The sequence below is a fragment of the Molossus molossus genome, unplaced genomic scaffold (assembly GCF_014108415.1).
Source record: "Molossus molossus isolate mMolMol1 unplaced genomic scaffold, mMolMol1.p scaffold_m16_p_13, whole genome shotgun sequence".
In the NCBI taxonomy this organism is placed as follows: domain Eukaryota; kingdom Metazoa; phylum Chordata; class Mammalia; order Chiroptera; family Molossidae; genus Molossus; species Molossus molossus.
The window spans coordinates 27,065,139-27,083,300 of record NW_023425348.1 but is presented as its reverse complement, the minus strand read 5'-3'; the positions used below and the strand labels follow the sequence as shown (position 1 = coordinate 27,083,300).

Genomic DNA, 18,162 nt, shown 5'->3' with positions numbered 1-18,162 from the left:
CTGGAAGAGAAGTAAAAGTACATCTATTTGCAGACGATAAGATCTTGTATATAGAAATCATAAGGAATCCATTGAACAAATTACCAGAACTAATAAATGCATTCAGCAATGCTCTAGGATGCAAGATCAATGTACAGAAATTGTGTTTCTAAACATTATCATTGAGCAAACAAAATTAAATTAAGAGGACAATTTTATTTACAATACCATCGAAAAGAATAAAATACTTCAGCCCTGGCCGGTTTGGCTCAGTGGTTGGAGCGGTGGCCTGCAGACCAGAGAGTCCTGGGTTTGGTTCACGTACCAGAAAAAAGAAAAGAATAAAATACTTCGGAGTAACTTTAACAAAAGAAATGCAAAACTTTTGTTCTGAGAACTACAGAACATGATGAAAGCAATTAAAGAAGGACTAAATGTTGTTACAGAGCCCCACAGTTGGAGACCTCACACTTTTATATATATATATAAAAAATACTAGAAAATGATGTCATGACATTCTGGTACTGGCATTGAGGATAGACACACAGATCAATGGAATAGAATTGAGAGTCCAGAAATAAACCTTCACATGTATGGACCATTGAATTTTGACAAGGGTATCAAGACAATTCAATGGAGGGGGGGGGGGGGCCTTTCCAAAAAATGGTGCTGGGAATACTGGATATCCACATGCAAAAGAATGAAATTGGACTCCTACATCACACTATAATGTTAATACAAAAATTAACACTAAATCATCAAAGAACTAAATACAGGTTGGGGCAAAAGTAGGTTTACAGTGGTGAATACACAAAACAACTTATTCTTGTATTATTATTGTATTCTTTTCCATTTGAACAACTGTAAACCTATTTTTGACCCACCCTGTATGAGTCAAAACTATAGAACTCTTAGAAGAAAGTATGGGGGGGAGGGGGTCTTCATGATATTGAATTTAACAATGATTTCTTAGATATGATACCAAAAGCATAGGTATCAAATGAGAAAAAGACATAAATGGTACTGCATCAAAATTAAAATGTTTTAAAATCAAGGACACTAACAACAAAGTGAAAAGACAACCCATGGAATGGGAGAAAATATTTACTAACCATACATATTATAAGAGATTAATATCCAAAATATATAAAGAACTCCTACAATAACAACAAAGAACAATTCAAAATGGGCAAAATAGTCCATCCGGTGTGGCTCAGTAGTTGAGCATTAACCCCTGCACTAAATAGTTGCCAGTTTGATTTCTAGTCAGGGCACATGCCCAGGTTGTGGGCCCAATCCCCAGTGGGGGGCATGCAGGAAGCAGCCAATCAATGTTCTCTCTCATCGATGTTTCTCTCTCTCTCTCCCTCTCCCTTCCTTCCTCTTTAAAATCAATAAAGGAAAAAAAATTTTTTTTAAAAAATGGGCAAAATACCTGAGTAGACATTTCTCTAACAGAAATGTACAAATAGTTTATGAGCACATGAAAAAATGCTCGAGATCACTAGTCATTAAAGGAATGTAAATCAAAACAACAAAGAGATGCCACTTCACACTACTTAGGATAACTAGCTATTACGAGAGAGAGAGAAAGAGAAAGAGAGAGAAAACAAATGTTGGCAAGGATATGGAGAAATTGGAACCCTTGCTCATTGCTAGTAGGAACATAAAATTATACACTTGAAAAAGTTTGACAGTTCTTCAAAAAGTTAAACATGGCATTACCATATCATCCAGGAATTCAATTTCTAGATACTACTCAAGAATTGAAAGCAGGAACTCAGATTATTTTTATACTAATGTTCATTGCAGCATTATTGGCAATTGGCAAAAGGTGGAAACAATGCAAATGTCCATCAACAGATGAAGAGAGAGACTAAATATAGTATATACATACAATGGAATATTATTCATTCTTAAAAAAATGCAATTCTGACATAGGCTTAGCATGGATGAACTTTAAAAACATGATGCTAAGTGAAAGAAACTAAACACAGAAGGAAAAATACCGTATGATTCCACTTATAAGTGGTAACTAAAGTTGTAAAATTTATAGGGACAGAAAGAATAGAGGTGACCATGGGCTGGAGGAGGGAGAAATTGGGAATTTGGGTTTAATGGGTACAGAGTTGCTGTTTGGGATAATGAAAAGTTCTGGAAATGGACAGCAGTGATGGCTGCACAACATTGTGGATGTACTTAATGTCACTGAACTTATACTTAGAAATGGCTAAACAGCCCTGGCCGGTTTGGCTCAGCTGTTACAGCATCAGCCTGCGGACCAGAGAGACCTGGGTTCGGTTCCCGCTAAGGGCACGTACCTTGGTTGCTGGTTGGGGTTGTGTGGATGGCAACCAGTCGATGTAAGAGACACATCAATGTTTCTTTCTCTCTTTCTCCCTCTCTCCCTCCAAATGTCCTCGGGTGAGGATTAAAAAAAAAAAGATTAAACAGTAAACTTTATATTATCTGTATTTGAGCACAGAAAAACTAGAGCAGTCAGACCTCCAGTTCCCTCATTCTGAGCACCCAGATGGATGACCCCAGATGATGACTGGAGGCAGTTCTCTGGAGGACGTCAAGTCAAACAGGCTCTCTACACTAGAAGGTACAAGTTGGGGGCAGACCACCATATTCAAACAGGGTAATTTCATATTGCGTCTTCAGTTCTCTTCTCCCACTCAATTCCCAGGATGTTGGCGTCAGACTGAAGATACCCTCCAACCGGGAGAATCAGAGCAGTTCAAGAGAGAGATCTTAAAATTCTGACCTCAGGGGTTCCCCAGCTAAACAGCCCAGACAGATCACCCCCCCAGTGAAACCTCCAGTCAATAAGCCCCACCTGTGTGCACAGATTCACATTCTGCTCTGCTAGGTAGGGCAAGACTGTAAAGGGTCACCTGAAGACAGAGGAAAGTTACTAAGACAGAAACCAAAACAAACAGTACCAGGTAACTTGTCAGAAGCAGCAATTATAGAAGAAAAAGTTGGAAAATCAGTATATTATTAATATCCTCAGAGATATAAAGCCAAGGTGTTATATTAAAAAAAAAATTCAAAGAGCTCTGAGAAATTGAAAGCATGATAGCAGAAATGAAAAATATAATTATTTAGAATATAATGAGGAAATCTCCCAGAATATAATGCAAACATACAGATAGAAAATAGGTCAGAAAATTAAAGGGCAAATCAAGAAGTCAAACATACAAATAACGGGGTTCCAGAGAAAACAAAGACATTGCAATAAAATGACTGAAGAAAAAGTCTTTGAAATGAAGGGCATGAGTTTCTAGGTTGAAAAGATCTGCTGAGTGCCCAGAAAAATGGTTGAAAATTTGACCGCGATCATCATGAAGTTTCAAAACAATGAAGACGAACAGAAGATTCTCCAAGTTTCCAGAAAGAAAAAACAGGTCCTATACAAGGGATCAGGAATAGAAGGGTAACAGAATTCTACGGCAACAGTGGATGCCAGAAGGCAATGATACAATGACTTTAAAATTCTGAGGGCATATGATTTCCAATCTGGAATTCTTTATCCAGCTGGACTGCTACTTCAATAGAGGTAAAATAAAGACACTTGTAAACTTACAAGAACTTGGACATTTTCTCTCCCATAAACCAGTTCTCAAATGGCTACCGGGGAGATATGCTCCAGAATATAAATGAGTAAACCAAGAAAGAGAAAAGGATGGGATTCACAAACGAGGGATCCAACACAGGAGAGAGGTGTGATGGTGAGGGGAAATTTTTAGACAACAGCTGTGCAAATAGCTCTAGAGAGCAACCAACCTGTCCAGACTCTCTAAAGGGGACTTTTTAGAAAAGATGAAATAGAATTCCTCATGTGTTTGAACATATTAAAAGATTTACAGCCCTGGCCGGTTTGGCTCAGCAGTTAGAGTGTCCTCGGGTGAGGGTAAAAAAAAAAATAAAAAAAAAGATTTATACAAGGATGAAGAATCTGGGAATTAATTAGTGATAAGGACATTAAAAATCAAGCAAATTAAAGACCAAGGCAATGATTAACTCCAGAAAGGAAGTGCCCAAGGATGCTACATGGCTCAGCAGTCACTGGAGTTTACAGTCATGGTCATGTAAAATGCTCCAGCCAAAATTTCAGCTTCTCTGTATTAGGAGTTGGAGGGGGCAATAAGTATATGTGAGATGGTGAGAATGAATGCGAGCTAAATTCTCATCTTCCATAGTAGAAAATCAGCCTATGAGACCTAAAATTGAAAAATAAAAAGCAAAAAAAAAAAGCATTTGGTTATATGATTGTAAAGAGTAAATTATCAGTCAAAAGAGGTGAAAGTAACTGCCTCTAGGGAGAAATGGAGGCAGATGGGGTCCCCTGTATTTGGTTACAAGCCTTGTAGAACTATTAAACTCTGTAAAATAATGCACATTTAGCTTTCATAAAATTAATACAACATCATTCCTTTTTTATATGGCTGCAAAAACAAAAGCAGCCTCATGTTCCAAATAAAACTCATTATCTGCCCTGGCCCGTTTGGCTTAGCGGTTAGAGCGTCGGCCTGCGGTCCTGAGAGACCCGGTTTCGGTTCCCGCTAAGGGCACGTACCTCGGTTGCAGTTTGTCCCCGGCCCTGGTCGCAGCCACTCGATGTGTTCCTTTCACATCGATGTTTCTCTCTTTCTCCCTCCCACTCTACCTGAACAAAAAATGGAAAAATGTCCTCGGATGAGGATAAAAAAACAAAACAAAAAAACTCATTTTCCCATTTGCTATCAAATCAAACTTTTCTGATTTTGATGGACTCATCTATAGAATTGGTTATTATATAGATCTAAATAGATTGTAAATACAAAAGTACTGGAAACTACAAAAGTTGTTTAATAACAGCAACAATAAAAACTTAGAATCCAAAAGTTGGGAATCCTCAACCTTCATTTATTCCATCACGGGTGTGTAGCAGGGAGCGAGACACCATAAGCATAACAGCGCGAAACCAGCGACCTTACTTTCAACTCCCCTGTCCAGTACCTGCTGTAGCCCCTATCTGTTCCAGACGATGATCTGTTCTTTGGGCTTTGGTGCTAGACTTTTCTGAATTCTGATTCCCGCTGGGTCACTTAGCATGGCCTCAAGACAATTTCCTAAGCAGTTTCAGAACGTTTCCCTGCGGGCCAATGAATAGTAAAGTCTCTCTTGCAAAACTGATATGAGGAACACAGTAGAGACTAGTGGCAAATCCTTTGCTTTGGTCAGTAACTAATCGCAGCTGTCTAACTTCAGCACCTTCTTGGGTGCGCGGGACACCTGGGGCGCAACAGAAGCTGGCTGAGAGCTACTGGGGGCGGGGATGTTCCGCAATCACTATGGCAACGGGAGACGCTTCGCGTTCTCTGGCCACCCGCGGTGGAGCTGAGAAGCCCAGCCACGAAGATCCCCGCGTCAGGTGGGTGGAGGAGGCGATGGTAGTGACTACAGTGGCGGCGTCCGAGGCGGGCATCGACCCGGAGCAGCCTCGGCAGCCCGAGGGGCTGGGGTGCGGGGCGCGCGGGGAGCCCAGCTTCGGCGACCCCCAGGAGTCCCGCAAACAGTGTGAGTTCCCCTGCAGCCGTGGACCCTGCGCGGAGGGAAGGAAACGGGGGGGAGGGAGGGACAACCAGAGTGAGACTGGCTGAAGCTGAGAAGGTTGGGGGGGGGGGGGGGCTGCAGTTCTGTGAAAGGGAGAGGTGATGGCACCATGGCAGAAAGCATCCAGTCTTTCCCCAGGTAGCCTTCGACCTAATTGGTAGCGTCATTGGCCTGGAAGGTATTTTTTTAAAAAAGTATATATAACATTTTTTTAAATATAAAATTACTAAAATGTTATGTATAATATAAATTTAAAGTATATAAATCTTATACACGGAAACATGTAGATCATGTTTGCCAATTCCTTCATTTTAGAGACCAGGAAACTGAGGTCTAGACTAGAGGAAAGGAAGTGACTTGACCATGGTCACTCGGTCAGTTCTGGAGTAATACTTCAAACACTTAAACGCATCTCTTGGACTTTCAGTCCATAATTTATTACCTAATCCTTTGAGAATCTCACAGTTATAGGCCACCTTTTAACACGCTGCTGTCTCCTCCCTGCCCTGCCAAACGCATAATTTTCAAATAAGAAAGGCAGTTCTGGTCCACAGTGTCAACAGACCTTGTTGTAACTTGAGTCCGTGCCAGCTCTCCGCGTGTCTCCATATTGTTCCGTGAATTTACACATATTTCACAGCCCCTGGCGCCCCACAGGTTTTCAGTAGGCGCTAAGGAATGATGATGGTGAAAATAATAAGCCAAGGGGGAACCCCAGCGGTTTCTACAGCCCTTCTGCAGCATCTTCTTGTTGCCTCTCTAGAGAGCTGCCTGGGTTCCTGCAGCTAGCTCCCTCCGTGCCCCGCGGTCCCCAGGAGACAGTGTTGGGCTGAAGAGGCTCAGGGGATGACCTGCCCTCCTGAAAGACCTCATCAAGAAGCCACAAAACCCCTGCCTCCTAGTGAAAGGACCTCTTCCCTCAGCATCAGCCCCAATATGACTGATTATGATACATCACTTCTTTTATTATTATTATTATTTTTTTATCCTCACGGAGGACATTTTTGCATGTATCTTCAGGTAAAGCGGGAGGAAGAGAAAGAGAGAAACATCGATGTGAGAGAGAAACATCGAGTGGTTGCCACCCTCACAACCCCAACGGGGTGGGGAACAAACTGCAACTGAGGTACGTGCCCTTGGCAGGAACCGAACCTGGGACTCTCCGGTCCACTGACCAACGCTCTAACTGCTCAGCCAAACCGGCCAGGGCCATTTCTTTTATTATTATCAACAGCATGCAGAGGACACAGACTAGAGCAACTAACTTCAGTATATTATTTAGTATATTTAAGTAATTCCTTGTTTTGACAAAATTCTATCTGTGAATTTTCTCATTAAAGATGCTAGAATTGAAAGACTCTTTACTCTTGTGGCTGTAGGTATACAAGGTAGAACTAACCGTTCAATCATCAACTCAACAATTATTGAGTTCTTACTGCATGCCAGGTATTGGGCGAGTTGCAGGGAAGCGAGTCATGAATTGAGGCAGGAGACTCAACTTTCTGGAGCACACGAAGCCAGGGTCTTCAGTGTCTCTGCAGCTTCAGTGCCCTAATCACAGATCTGCTCTCAAATATACACAGATAGAGTGTGGTCCTTTCCCACTGAAATTATATAATTTCACCATTCAATTATATAAAGGTTAATTTGAGCACCCAACAAATCTTTCATAGACTTCACTGTTACCTTTCCAATATTTTGTAGCCCAATCACCATAATGACCGGCCTCTTGTAATGTTCTCCGTTTTATGAAATCACTGAATCCGGTATTCTAGGTATGATCAGATTAGAATACGGTGGTGGGACTATAACCTCCTTTGATCTGAACATTATACTTCTATTAAATGGATCCAAAATTACATTAGCTGTTTTGACAGATTCTTTGTATTATTAACACATTTAACAAATGCAGTCTGTGACATCCTACTTGGTTCATTTGAAAATACTTGAGACAGGCCTTTTCTGTCCTACACTTATGCAGTTTATATGTTCAGTCCTAAATACAAGTTATTATATGTATTCCTATCAGTACCGTTCTATGGGTTTTAGCCCTTTTTAGGTATAAAAGTAGCCCTGTGAGTCCTGAGTTTGCCCTTCACCAAGTTTGTGCCATTCTCCTAAATCCAAATTATCAAATTAGATGGTGATCTCAACAATTCCAAGAAGAGTCTCTAGAAACCCCTGACCTTGTCAGTCAGCACCTTGACAATGGACATTCTGTTTCCTACAAACACACTTTATCAAATGCCCTGCTGCAATGAAGATGTGCTGTGGCTGCATTTCTCTAACCTAGCTTGTTACTGACTGGGTTTGGGAGAGTCAGATGGCCAAGGCTTTTAATCTTTTGATGAGTTTCGTGACTTCTGGGAGTTACCTCTTTACCTATAAAATAAGAATAATTATACCTACTCCTAAGAAAAAGAATTCATGTAAGATGCTTAGAGCATAGTAGCATTAAATAAATTGTAGCAATTGTTATTAGCTCCCAACAAAAGAAGACAATTTGGTCTGGAATAATGCTGTTTTCAGCAGTCTAACACAGCAATCACAGCTCCTCACTGTACTCACAGTCAATCTGTTGATCAGTTCATTCAGAATGTTGGTGAAGATCAACATTAAGCTGCTGCTTTTATTTATTTATTTTTAATTTTCTCTCCCTCCCTCCCTTCCTTCCTTTTCTTTCTTTTTTGGAGCAGGAAATATTTGCCTATATTAGCTCATTTCTCTTTCTCATTTTTCACAGTTCCTTAGAAACTTTAGTGATTTCCTCTGTAAATTTTTTTTTTAATATGTTTTTATTGATTTTTTTAGAGAGAGAGAAACATCAATGTCAGCGAGATACTTCAATTGGCTGCCTCCTGCATGTCCCCTACTGGGGATTGAGCCTGCAACCCAGGCATGTGCCCTGATCAGGAATCGAACTGGGACATCTCAGCCCATGGGACGATGCTCAATCCACTGAGCCACACCAGCCTGACTCCTCTGTAAATTCTTGTAGCAGCAGGGCTGAAATTTGTCAAGAAACTTAGGGCAGGTGATCTCTTCCTCTTTACTGATCTGTTTGAGGCTTTTTTCTTTCTTAGACACACTTCTTAAAAACTTTTCTGCTGAAACTTTAACCAAAAATGTTTAAACTAAAGTCAAGCTGGAGTAATGTTGATCTCATCTCTCATTCATAGGATCCTTACTTTGGGCAAACAAGAATCACACGCAGAAAGCATCGCTACCTTGTCCATGTGTGTCTACGGATGTGTGTGGTTCTTCATGACCAGGAATGACCCAGGGCCATGGCCAGAAACAGCAGGTCTCTTGCCCCATTTGGGCCAGTCTGCACATAAGCCAAATGTATTCACTTGTGTTCTCTATTAATTGGTCTGAAGAAGATGAGACACCTGCCATGTATTTGTTAGTTTAAAGTCAAATATTGGTTGTTTAGGTTTTCCAGGGTTCTTTGGATTGAGCTTTTGAGTACCGAGACTAGAACTACTACTTCCCTGACATTCACAAGGCTGCATTGGCAGAGAAGCACATAGAATAGTCTTGAGCTCTATCTAGTTTAACAATGCTTGGTTCTATTTGAACACACGTTTGCTGAGCATCTATTATTGTGCTAAGCTCTGGTCTAGGACTCTTCTGACTGAACAGACATCCCTGCCCTTAGGGTATTTATGGTCTGGTAAGGAAGACATTACTAGTTACACAAGTAATTGTATATAAAGTAAATGAAACCATATATAAGTTGCAATGAATGAAATGTAAGAGAAGAGGAGAGTGCTATCAGGAGAAGTAATCAGGTGCATTTTGAGATTGTGGAGTCAGGGAAGGTTTTCCTGAAGAAGTGAAATTTCGGTCTACACCTGAAATTTGAGTAGAAGTTACCCAAGCAAAAAAACTAGGAGGAAGGCAGCTTAGGCAGAGAAAATTGAATGTGGGAATGGGCTGAAGGGCTACATTGGAATTCAGAGAACAAAAGAGAAAGGCTGGTGGGAGAGAAAGATGGGGTCAGATAGCACAGACCAGACAAAATACAGCTGAGGTGCTTAGAACAGATAATATAGTTCTCCACTATGCAGTGATGGGCTACAGGGCCAGGTTTAGAGGCCAGGACAAAGTCATATGGCCATAAGTGATTCACTACTACAATTCAGATTCAATCTCTAAAAATGATGATTAAATAGTGCTGAGGCTGTTCTGTTACATATCTGGATGCAGACTCCATGCACATCTGAATTATTCATTGCTATGTCCTTTGCCCCCAGCCAAATGCCTGGCACAGAGTAGGTCTCTAATAAGAATTTTTTTGAATAAATGAAAATTTTCTTGAAGCTAATGAAGAAAATTCCATATATTTCTTCATAATACCTAAAAGAGGTATCTTAAACTACTCAAAAAGTTCAGGAATTATACAAAAGTGTGAAGTCCCAGAAAGAAACAGGAGCGAGAATGGAAGAGATCTTCCCAAAGTAGTCTGCAGGGTAAATTGTCTGCATTTGTATAGAAGGACATATCTTTTTTTAAAAAAAAAATATTTATGTAGGTGTAACGGCTAGAAGGTTGGCAAGAATGATGATACATAACCAATTTTGTTAATGTCTTTCTAGGGAAGAAATTTTTATACTGTGAGCCACATAAGAGAATTAAGGAAGTCCTGGAAGAAGAACTGTATATTAAGAGAGATGAATGCCACATTAAAAATCCACCTGCAGGTAATCTCAGTGACAAGTGAAGTATGTTTGTGAAATGGATATGAAATTGCCTATTTAATGGCAGAATGATTATTTATTATAAAACTATGACTATCAAAAGAAAATTGATCATTTGGGAAATTATTTAGTGAATTTTATAATGATTTGCCTAGATTCAAATAAGCTGTTATATTTAGAAAATAATGAGCTAGGTATCAGTATCTACATTGCTGTACATTTTTTAAAGTTATTTCTATTTAATGACAAGCAAGATTTTTTCCCCAAGTGCCTGAAAAGCACAATAGCATCTTCAATCTTTATCAATATAGGTATGACCAATAACAGTGGTTCCCAAATGTTTAGACTTCACTAGAATTGTCTAGGAGCCTGTTAAAAGCAGATTGCTGGGAAACTGGCTTAGTAGGTCTCTGGTGGAGTTCAAGAATTTACATTTCTATCAAGTTCCCAGTGCAGGGGCCCCACTTAGCAAATCACTGGCCCAGAAGACTCTAAGTCATTCAAGTAGGTCAACTCATCCAAGGATTTTATTGCGCATACACATCGTGTATGAATTATGTGGTATTGATAGCTTTCACTGATGGTTCGTGTGGGAAAAGATATGGTCTAGAATCCTCAGGACGCCTCACAGATCTTATTTTGAAACTGCTGGAGCCCTCATCTTCACAGTTCTTTCTCAGTGATTACTAGGTGCATAATTCATGCTCTTCAAATCACCAGGTCTTTACTGCAACTCTCTTGGGTCCCAGCACTGCTAGAAGAAATAAAAGAATTGTAAAACATGACTCCTAACTCAGAGAACTTGACATTTTCTGAGGAGGATTGTTGAACATCTGGCAAGTAAGGCCCAGGTTTTCTAAAAATCCCTAAGAGCGGATGCTGCAGGCTCTGAGGTGCATCATTTTAAACTCCATGATATATTTTCCCTCTTTATATTTCAAAACCAGCCATAGAAACACTTTTTAGGTCTTCTGTATCACCGATTCTAACAGGAGAGACTGGCAAAATGGGCAATTTTGTTCATATGGTGTCCGGAAGAAGAATTTACAGTCTAGTTTGAATTCTATGAATGGATGGAGAATGACTATTGAACTGTTTCTCTGAAATCCAGCCTACATGTACCATTCTTCTGGTGGTTAAAAAAACATCCTTTTAAGTCTATATTATTATATTTTGGGTTTACTTTCATTTATACAATTATAAATTTATATACTATTTGAATGTTGTATTATTATTGCATATATTTGAGTATAAGACCGGCTAAGTGAATAGGAAATATCATTGGATTTATAAAAATTTATTTTTCTAAGCAATCTTTTCTAATTACGTTCATGTAAAAGAAAGAATGCTTGGGCTGCATTTTTATAACATCCACTAGAGGTCGCACAGATGTGCTATTTTAGCCTAGAAAAGTCTCTAAAAGATGAGAATAGATTCTTGAAGGTTAAGTTTTAAAGGGACTCTTTAAGTTTTAAAGGAAAACAGAAACTGGTATTTTTTTAAAAAAATTTTTTTATTTTTATAAATGGCTGGAAGCCCCATGTCCTTGGCCACAACAGGGAACCAGCACCTAGAGAAGTTGTCACCCTCTTCCAGCTTAGTCTCAGAGTGTTGGCAGCTCTGGGCCAGCCACTGGACCTTCTAGTGCAGGGTTACAGTGACACAGTCCTTTAAACACCTGATGGAAGACATGGCTTCTCTGGAAAACACAGCTTGTTACGTATGCCCAGAATTCTGCATAAAACTTCCAGGGGTTGTATGGCTCCTATACATGTTAAGAGTTAGTTCCCTTGACCCATGGTCTTCACTTCTTTACTTATCCTTTGCTCCTATACCCATTCCAGTTAGGCTTTTGCTTCCATGAGTCCAGGGAAGCTGTTTTTTTCCAGTTTGCAAATGGCTTTCCTCTTGAAGGTCAAGTCCAATGATGTCGAAGTTCGAATACAATCTACAAAGTCATCAAATTCAACTTCTCTGTAGCATCTGAAGCAATTGTTTACCCCTTCCCTGTTAAAAACACTTTCTCAATTTAGTCTCCAGGTCAACATGCTCCATTCTCCTGGTTTTGCTCATACCACTTTGGAGAATTTTTGCTCTAAACTTTGGAGAATTCAGTCACAGGCCCTTTTCTTTATCCGCACTCACTCCCTAAGTGGTCCTATCCAGCCACACTGTACTCCAAGATTGCTCTCTCTAGCCTCTGCTTTCCCTCCAAATCCCCAGAGCCTGCTGACTTTCCACTTGGATGTCTAACAGGTCTCTCAGACTTAACATGTCCAGAGCAGAACTCGTGTTCTTGCTCCAGCTTTTGAAATCCCACTCTTCAAGAAGCCTGACCTTCACGGGAAACGGTACCACCATTCACTCAGTCGATTAGGTCAAGACCTAGAAGTCAAGTCCTCAAACTTCACACCCAGTCCATCAGCTGATTCTGTTGAATCTACATTTGAAATATAGCCGAAATTTCCCGAACTTCAGCCATGCACAAGCCTCCAGCACCTCTTGCAGGCTCAGCAGTAACATCCTGTAACAGCTTCTGCTGTCATTTGTTGTCTGCACAGACGCCAGAGGGACCTCTGGCATGCAAGTCATTAGCACGCCATCTCTCCAATGGCTCTGTATTATTCCTAATCTACATTTTCACTTTATACAGCCAGCTCGCCTCTCTGAGCTCATCTCCTATAATCCACGTCAGCCATACAGGCTTTCTTGGTATTTTGGGACAGGCCAAACTTATTCCCACCCCTGGACCTTTACACTAGACCACCAAATGTCCTCCTCTCTCTTCATTCAAATTTCAGCTCAAATGTCATTTTCTCATAGGTAACCTCTCTACCAGGTTAAAGTAGAGACTACCCACCCTCCCAAATTACTCTCTAGTCCTTTATTTTTTTTTTTTTAATTCTCACCCAAGGATATTTTTCTACTTATCATCAGATAGAGTGAGAGGGAGGGAGAGAGGGGAAGAGAGAGAGAGAACTATCAATGTGAGAGAGAAACATCGACTGGCTGCCTCCTGCATAACCTGACCAGGACTGGGGATGAACCGCAACCAAGGTACGTGCCCTCGATTGGAATCAAACCCGTGACTCATTGGTCCAGGGGCCGACGCTCTAACTGCTGAGCCAAACTGACCAGGGCGCTCTCTAGTCCTTTGTACTACTTTCTTTTTTCTATCACTCCCTGATATTATATATTAACTTATATACTTCTTTATTGACTCTTTCCCACTAGAACATAAGCTACCTGAGCCTAGAGGCTTCATGTTGCTTACCACAAATTCTCACAAAAGCCATGTGACATAGGTATTATGATCCCCATTTTATGGATGAGTAAACTGATATTTTTGAGAGGTGTTTTACTGTCCAAGGTTATACGTTAAGTAAGTGACAAAACTGAATTCTAAATTTAGGTCTGACCCCAAATGTCATTGACTTTCTTTCTTTCTTTTTTTTTAATTGATTTCAGAGAGAGATTTGTTGTTGCACTTACTTATGCATTATTCATTGGTTGAATTTTGTATGTGCCCTGACTTGGGATCGAACCGCAACCTTTGCATATAGGGATGAGACTCTAACCAGCTGAGCCACCCCGCCGGGGCACCACTGACTTTCTATTCACTCTACTACCTCCCGTGACACATATGGCTAAATCTAGTAGATACTGTTCCACCCTTGGTTGGCTTGAGATTTCTGCAACATTTGACCTAGTTGATGGCTCTCTCGTTAGTCACTGCAGTACCTCTGAAACCTTTGTCTCCAGGTGAAATCTCTCTCCCCAGATGTCCCATAAGTACTTCAGATCCACATCCAAAACAAAACTCAGACCTCTCCCGCACCTGCTCCTTCCCATGTATCACCCACCCCAATGAATGACATGGCCTGATGTCCAAGTCTCTCACCAGAGAGCCACCCTCCATACCTACTCCAGACCACCATACCCCACATCTCATTAGACTGTCAGGGGTATCTTAGTTTGGCTCAGGATCCAAACTGTTGACTCATCTGCCAGCTTCCTCTGGCAAACAGATAGACGTCTTTTTTTGTTCTGCATTGTCCCTTTTAAATATATGAACCAGCCCTGGCCAGTTTGGCTCAGTGGTTAGAGCGTCAGCTCACAGTCCAGAGAGACTCGGGTTCGGTTCCCACTAAGGGCACGTACCTTGGCTGCAGTTTGTCCCTGGCCCCAGTTGGGGTCATGTGGGTGGCATCCAATGGATGTGTCTCTCTCATGTTGATGTTTCTTTTTCTCTCTTCCTCCCTCTCTCCCTCCCACTCTGTCTGAAGATGAATGCAAAATTAATAATAATAATAATAATAATAATAATAAATATATGAACCAGTTGTCAACATTTTAAAAATCAGGACCTTTGATATATAAATCTAGATGTCTAGGTTATCTTGGGTGAAGAGGGAGGAAAACGGGACAACAGAGTGACATTCACACTTGACAGCAGTGGCTGGAGTTGGGTTACACCATCCCTGCTGGCCTTGCCTTCTCACTGGCTCCCCACGTTCCCCAGACAAGTGGGGCATGTCACACACTGCACAGTGTGCACACATTCACTGCGGACCTCCTCTTCTCGAGGTAGAAATAGGGAAAAAGTATTTCTCTGGCATCAATGCCTCCTGCAAAAGTGGAAAGAAAACAAAACAGTGGGAGAGCCAATTATTTCTTACCTCTGGCTTTGCTTACTTATGTTTACCTGCCAGAGAGAGAGTAAACAATATATACTGTTTCTTAGATATACCCAAGTCTATCTAAATTCTAGGGACTCCAAGGTATATGCATATATCCAAGCATGTTTGTGTAGCTAGGTATGCATTGGTTGAGTTTGTTTGGATTTTTTAAACAGCCAATGTCACATACTCTCCCAATAATACGATTGGTGAAGGTGAAATTTCAAAAAGTATCCAGACTTGACTTGCCCTCAACCATTAATAAAGCACCAAAACATGACCACAGAACAAAGTGCATGTAGGTAAACTTACTTCAGGGCTTATACCATGTGTTAAGAGGGGGATTTGTCCTGAAATTAAGCAACTTAAATGATCACCTGTTTTATTTATGACTGAGCTAATGACAATTATGAAAGTGTCCAGAGGCAATAGACAAATTATTTCTGTGCTTTTTCTCGTTTCTTTTGGTTGAATGAAGCTGATCAAAAGTTTCCTCTCCTTGGGTTGAATGAAATTGGTTTAAAAAGAAGGAAAGAAAAGATCCAGAAGTGGGGTGATCGGGACATCTGGCAGAGCGAACACTGCATTTCTTCTGGAATGTGGTTGTTTGGGTAGCAACAGGGGACTCGGGATAGAGCTATTCAGTCTTCCAGGGCCCGCAGAGGAACGAGCTGTCCCATCTGTGCTGTGCTTGTGCTGTGACGACAGTTAAGAGCTGTGAAGACGCTGCAAGGGCCAACATGTCCGAGGTGGTGGTGACTGCGACCCATGCTCTCAGGGGATGGCATCGGTGACCCCAGAGAAAGTGGGCTGCCAGGCCTCTAAGCCCTCTCTTCTCTGGGCTATTGGTTTTTTCTAGGCTCGTGATGCAGAGACATGTGGCTCAGTAAGGAACGTCGGCTGCTGGGGTAGGTGAAGGGTGTCTACATATATAAAGTGACGATGGCTATGATGGGCGTGATAGTTATTATCATAATGACTATCATTCACAGTGTGTCTTCTGGACATGAGACTTTGCAGATTATCTCCCTTGATTCCCACAACAACCCTGCGCTCTAATTATGCCCATTTTGCAGATCTGGAAGCTGAGGCTCAGGGAGGTGCAGTGACTTGCCCGTTGTCTTGCACTAAATTTTGAATGCAGGCTTCTCAGAAATCATTGTCCTTGCTCAAAGCCACTTGGTATCCTGTCTCTTTAAAACACAGAACTATGTTTTCTGAGAGGAAAAAGATTTGACATTATATTGATAGAAAATAGTGCTCTCCTCAGTAAAAACAAAAAAGTTGACATAATTTTCTCCAGTTTCAGTCTCCGTTTAGGTTCCAACTTGAGGCAGAACAGAGGCTTCAGCAGCATCACACACATTCCTGTCCGATGAGAACAGGGCCAGGACTTCCATGAAAGGTTCTCATCAACCAAGAAATGCAATTTTCTGATCAGATCTTCTGTCCGGTGAAAATGGAATGTGGGACAACTTATGGGACTCTCCAGATAAATAAGAATTTAGCAAAGATCATCATTCACATATTCTTTGTGACTCCCTGAAGATTTCCCCTCTTTACAACTTTTTTAAAAGAAGAGGTAGTATGATGAGGCGTGCATTATCAAATGACTTCTCTTAAAATGGCTTCTACGTTTCTGAGAATGTCTACAAAGGACTTTGCAGAAATAAACTAATGTTCTAATTCAACGTTTTCACGTTGCAAGGGCTTTTGTATTTTTCTGGCTAAAACCTGCAAAACTTTAGTAGTCGTGATAAGTTTGATCAATGAAGCTTACTAGTTTTCTCTTCAACATCACTTCCTTTGCCAATGAATTTCAGGAGGGTCCTGCCAAATTCATTCATTTGTGTCTGTATGTGCCTCAATGCACGGAAACGTAACTTTGAGTCTGATTTGTTTGTCATGTTTAGTACCAACTCAGAAAATGTGAAGTGCTGCTCAGTGAGAGTGGATATGTTTGTTATTCATTAATTCGTTCAACAAAGATGTTTTGCATACTTACACTATGCGAGGAATTTAGTAGACACCAAAGGCATGTTAAGATAATTACAGAGCCTAGAAGCCAGCAAACATAAATTTAAATCACTTAAATTTTTCTTCCTCTGGTCAAACCTGACCACGTTTACACAAAGGAGGCATAGATGATGTGCCTTGTCCGATGTTCATTATGCAGTCCAGTGACAGCTGAAGGGAACACAAATATTTTTAAAGGGCGAGCTTACCTTCCCTGAAAGACCAGGCCAGGTCCTATTGGTTGCACCTTCCAGGGTAAAGGCATGGTTTAGTAACTTTAAAATTTAGAATTAAAAACACACTTTAAAAGGTCTCTGAACAGAAAGGGCTGGGGGCATGAGAAGGGGAAGAAAGAAGAATTTCTGGAAGATTGTGAGTTTCAAGAAGAAATCTGACTCCTTTCTCTTAGCTTCTGTCTGGGGCTTGCTGCCCTTTCCCGCTCAGGTTCAGGTTCGCTGCCAGCACGGGGCCTCTCTGGCACGACTCTCCCCTTTGTCTTCCTCCCTCCTCCTGGAATGCGCGCGGCTGGAGCCCAGGGGGTTGGATTTCTCTTTAAAGAAGCAGTTTCTTCAAAGGATATTTGGACTCCCTTCCAGACCTTGTTTTCTCCAGTTGAATATGTCATCTTTTGTAACTTCTCCACCCAAACATCCTATCAGATCAAAGTAGTGCTATTTTGTCCAGCAGCCTCTGCTCTTGATTGCAGTGAATACTTATGCATGACTCTGTTATCCTTTCGGGCTTTCCCGTGCATTTCTGAGCATCTGCATTTACATCGCAGGTATTTTTCCTGTTAGGTTGTAAACCTCCAGCTATGCCTGTGATCGTATCTGAGAAGTCACAACTAAATTAGACTAGTACAGTTCTTCTGTCTAATTGGCCATGGTTTTACTACATAGTTCTGCCTCCTGGTTTTAAACTGCTTTCCATTTACCAGACCTCCCCATAACACAACACAAATCTAAATCTGCTCCCTTGGTCTCTTACAGGGTGCTTGCCTGGAGGCATATTTAGTAAACGTCTGTGGACTCCTAAATCTGAGGGCCTATTACCCAGAGGCTGGGGAGCAGCCTTTTTCTATCTCTACACGGGATAGAAGAGGAACCTGGTTTGAATGGCGGGGGAGATTTAGGTTAGATATAAGGAACAGCTCAAACCTTGTAAGTCTTGACAGAAGGAAA

The 18,162-nt window shown here is 41.1% G+C and overlaps 1 protein-coding gene across 1 annotated transcript in view; it reads left to right on the top strand.

The window, feature by feature from the left end:
- The window catches only part of ANKRD49 (ankyrin repeat domain 49), a 42,917-nt gene that overhangs the window by 16,902 nt on the left and 7,853 nt on the right, over nt 1-18,162 (top strand). The window contains exons 4-5 of the mRNA XM_036258872.1: nt 10,185-10,289; nt 15,825-15,873. Of these exons, the coding sequence (XP_036114765.1) occupies nt 10,185-10,289; nt 15,825-15,832 (113 nt within the window). The 3' untranslated portion in view covers nt 15,833-15,873. The remainder of the gene's footprint in view (nt 1-10,184; nt 10,290-15,824; nt 15,874-18,162) is intronic.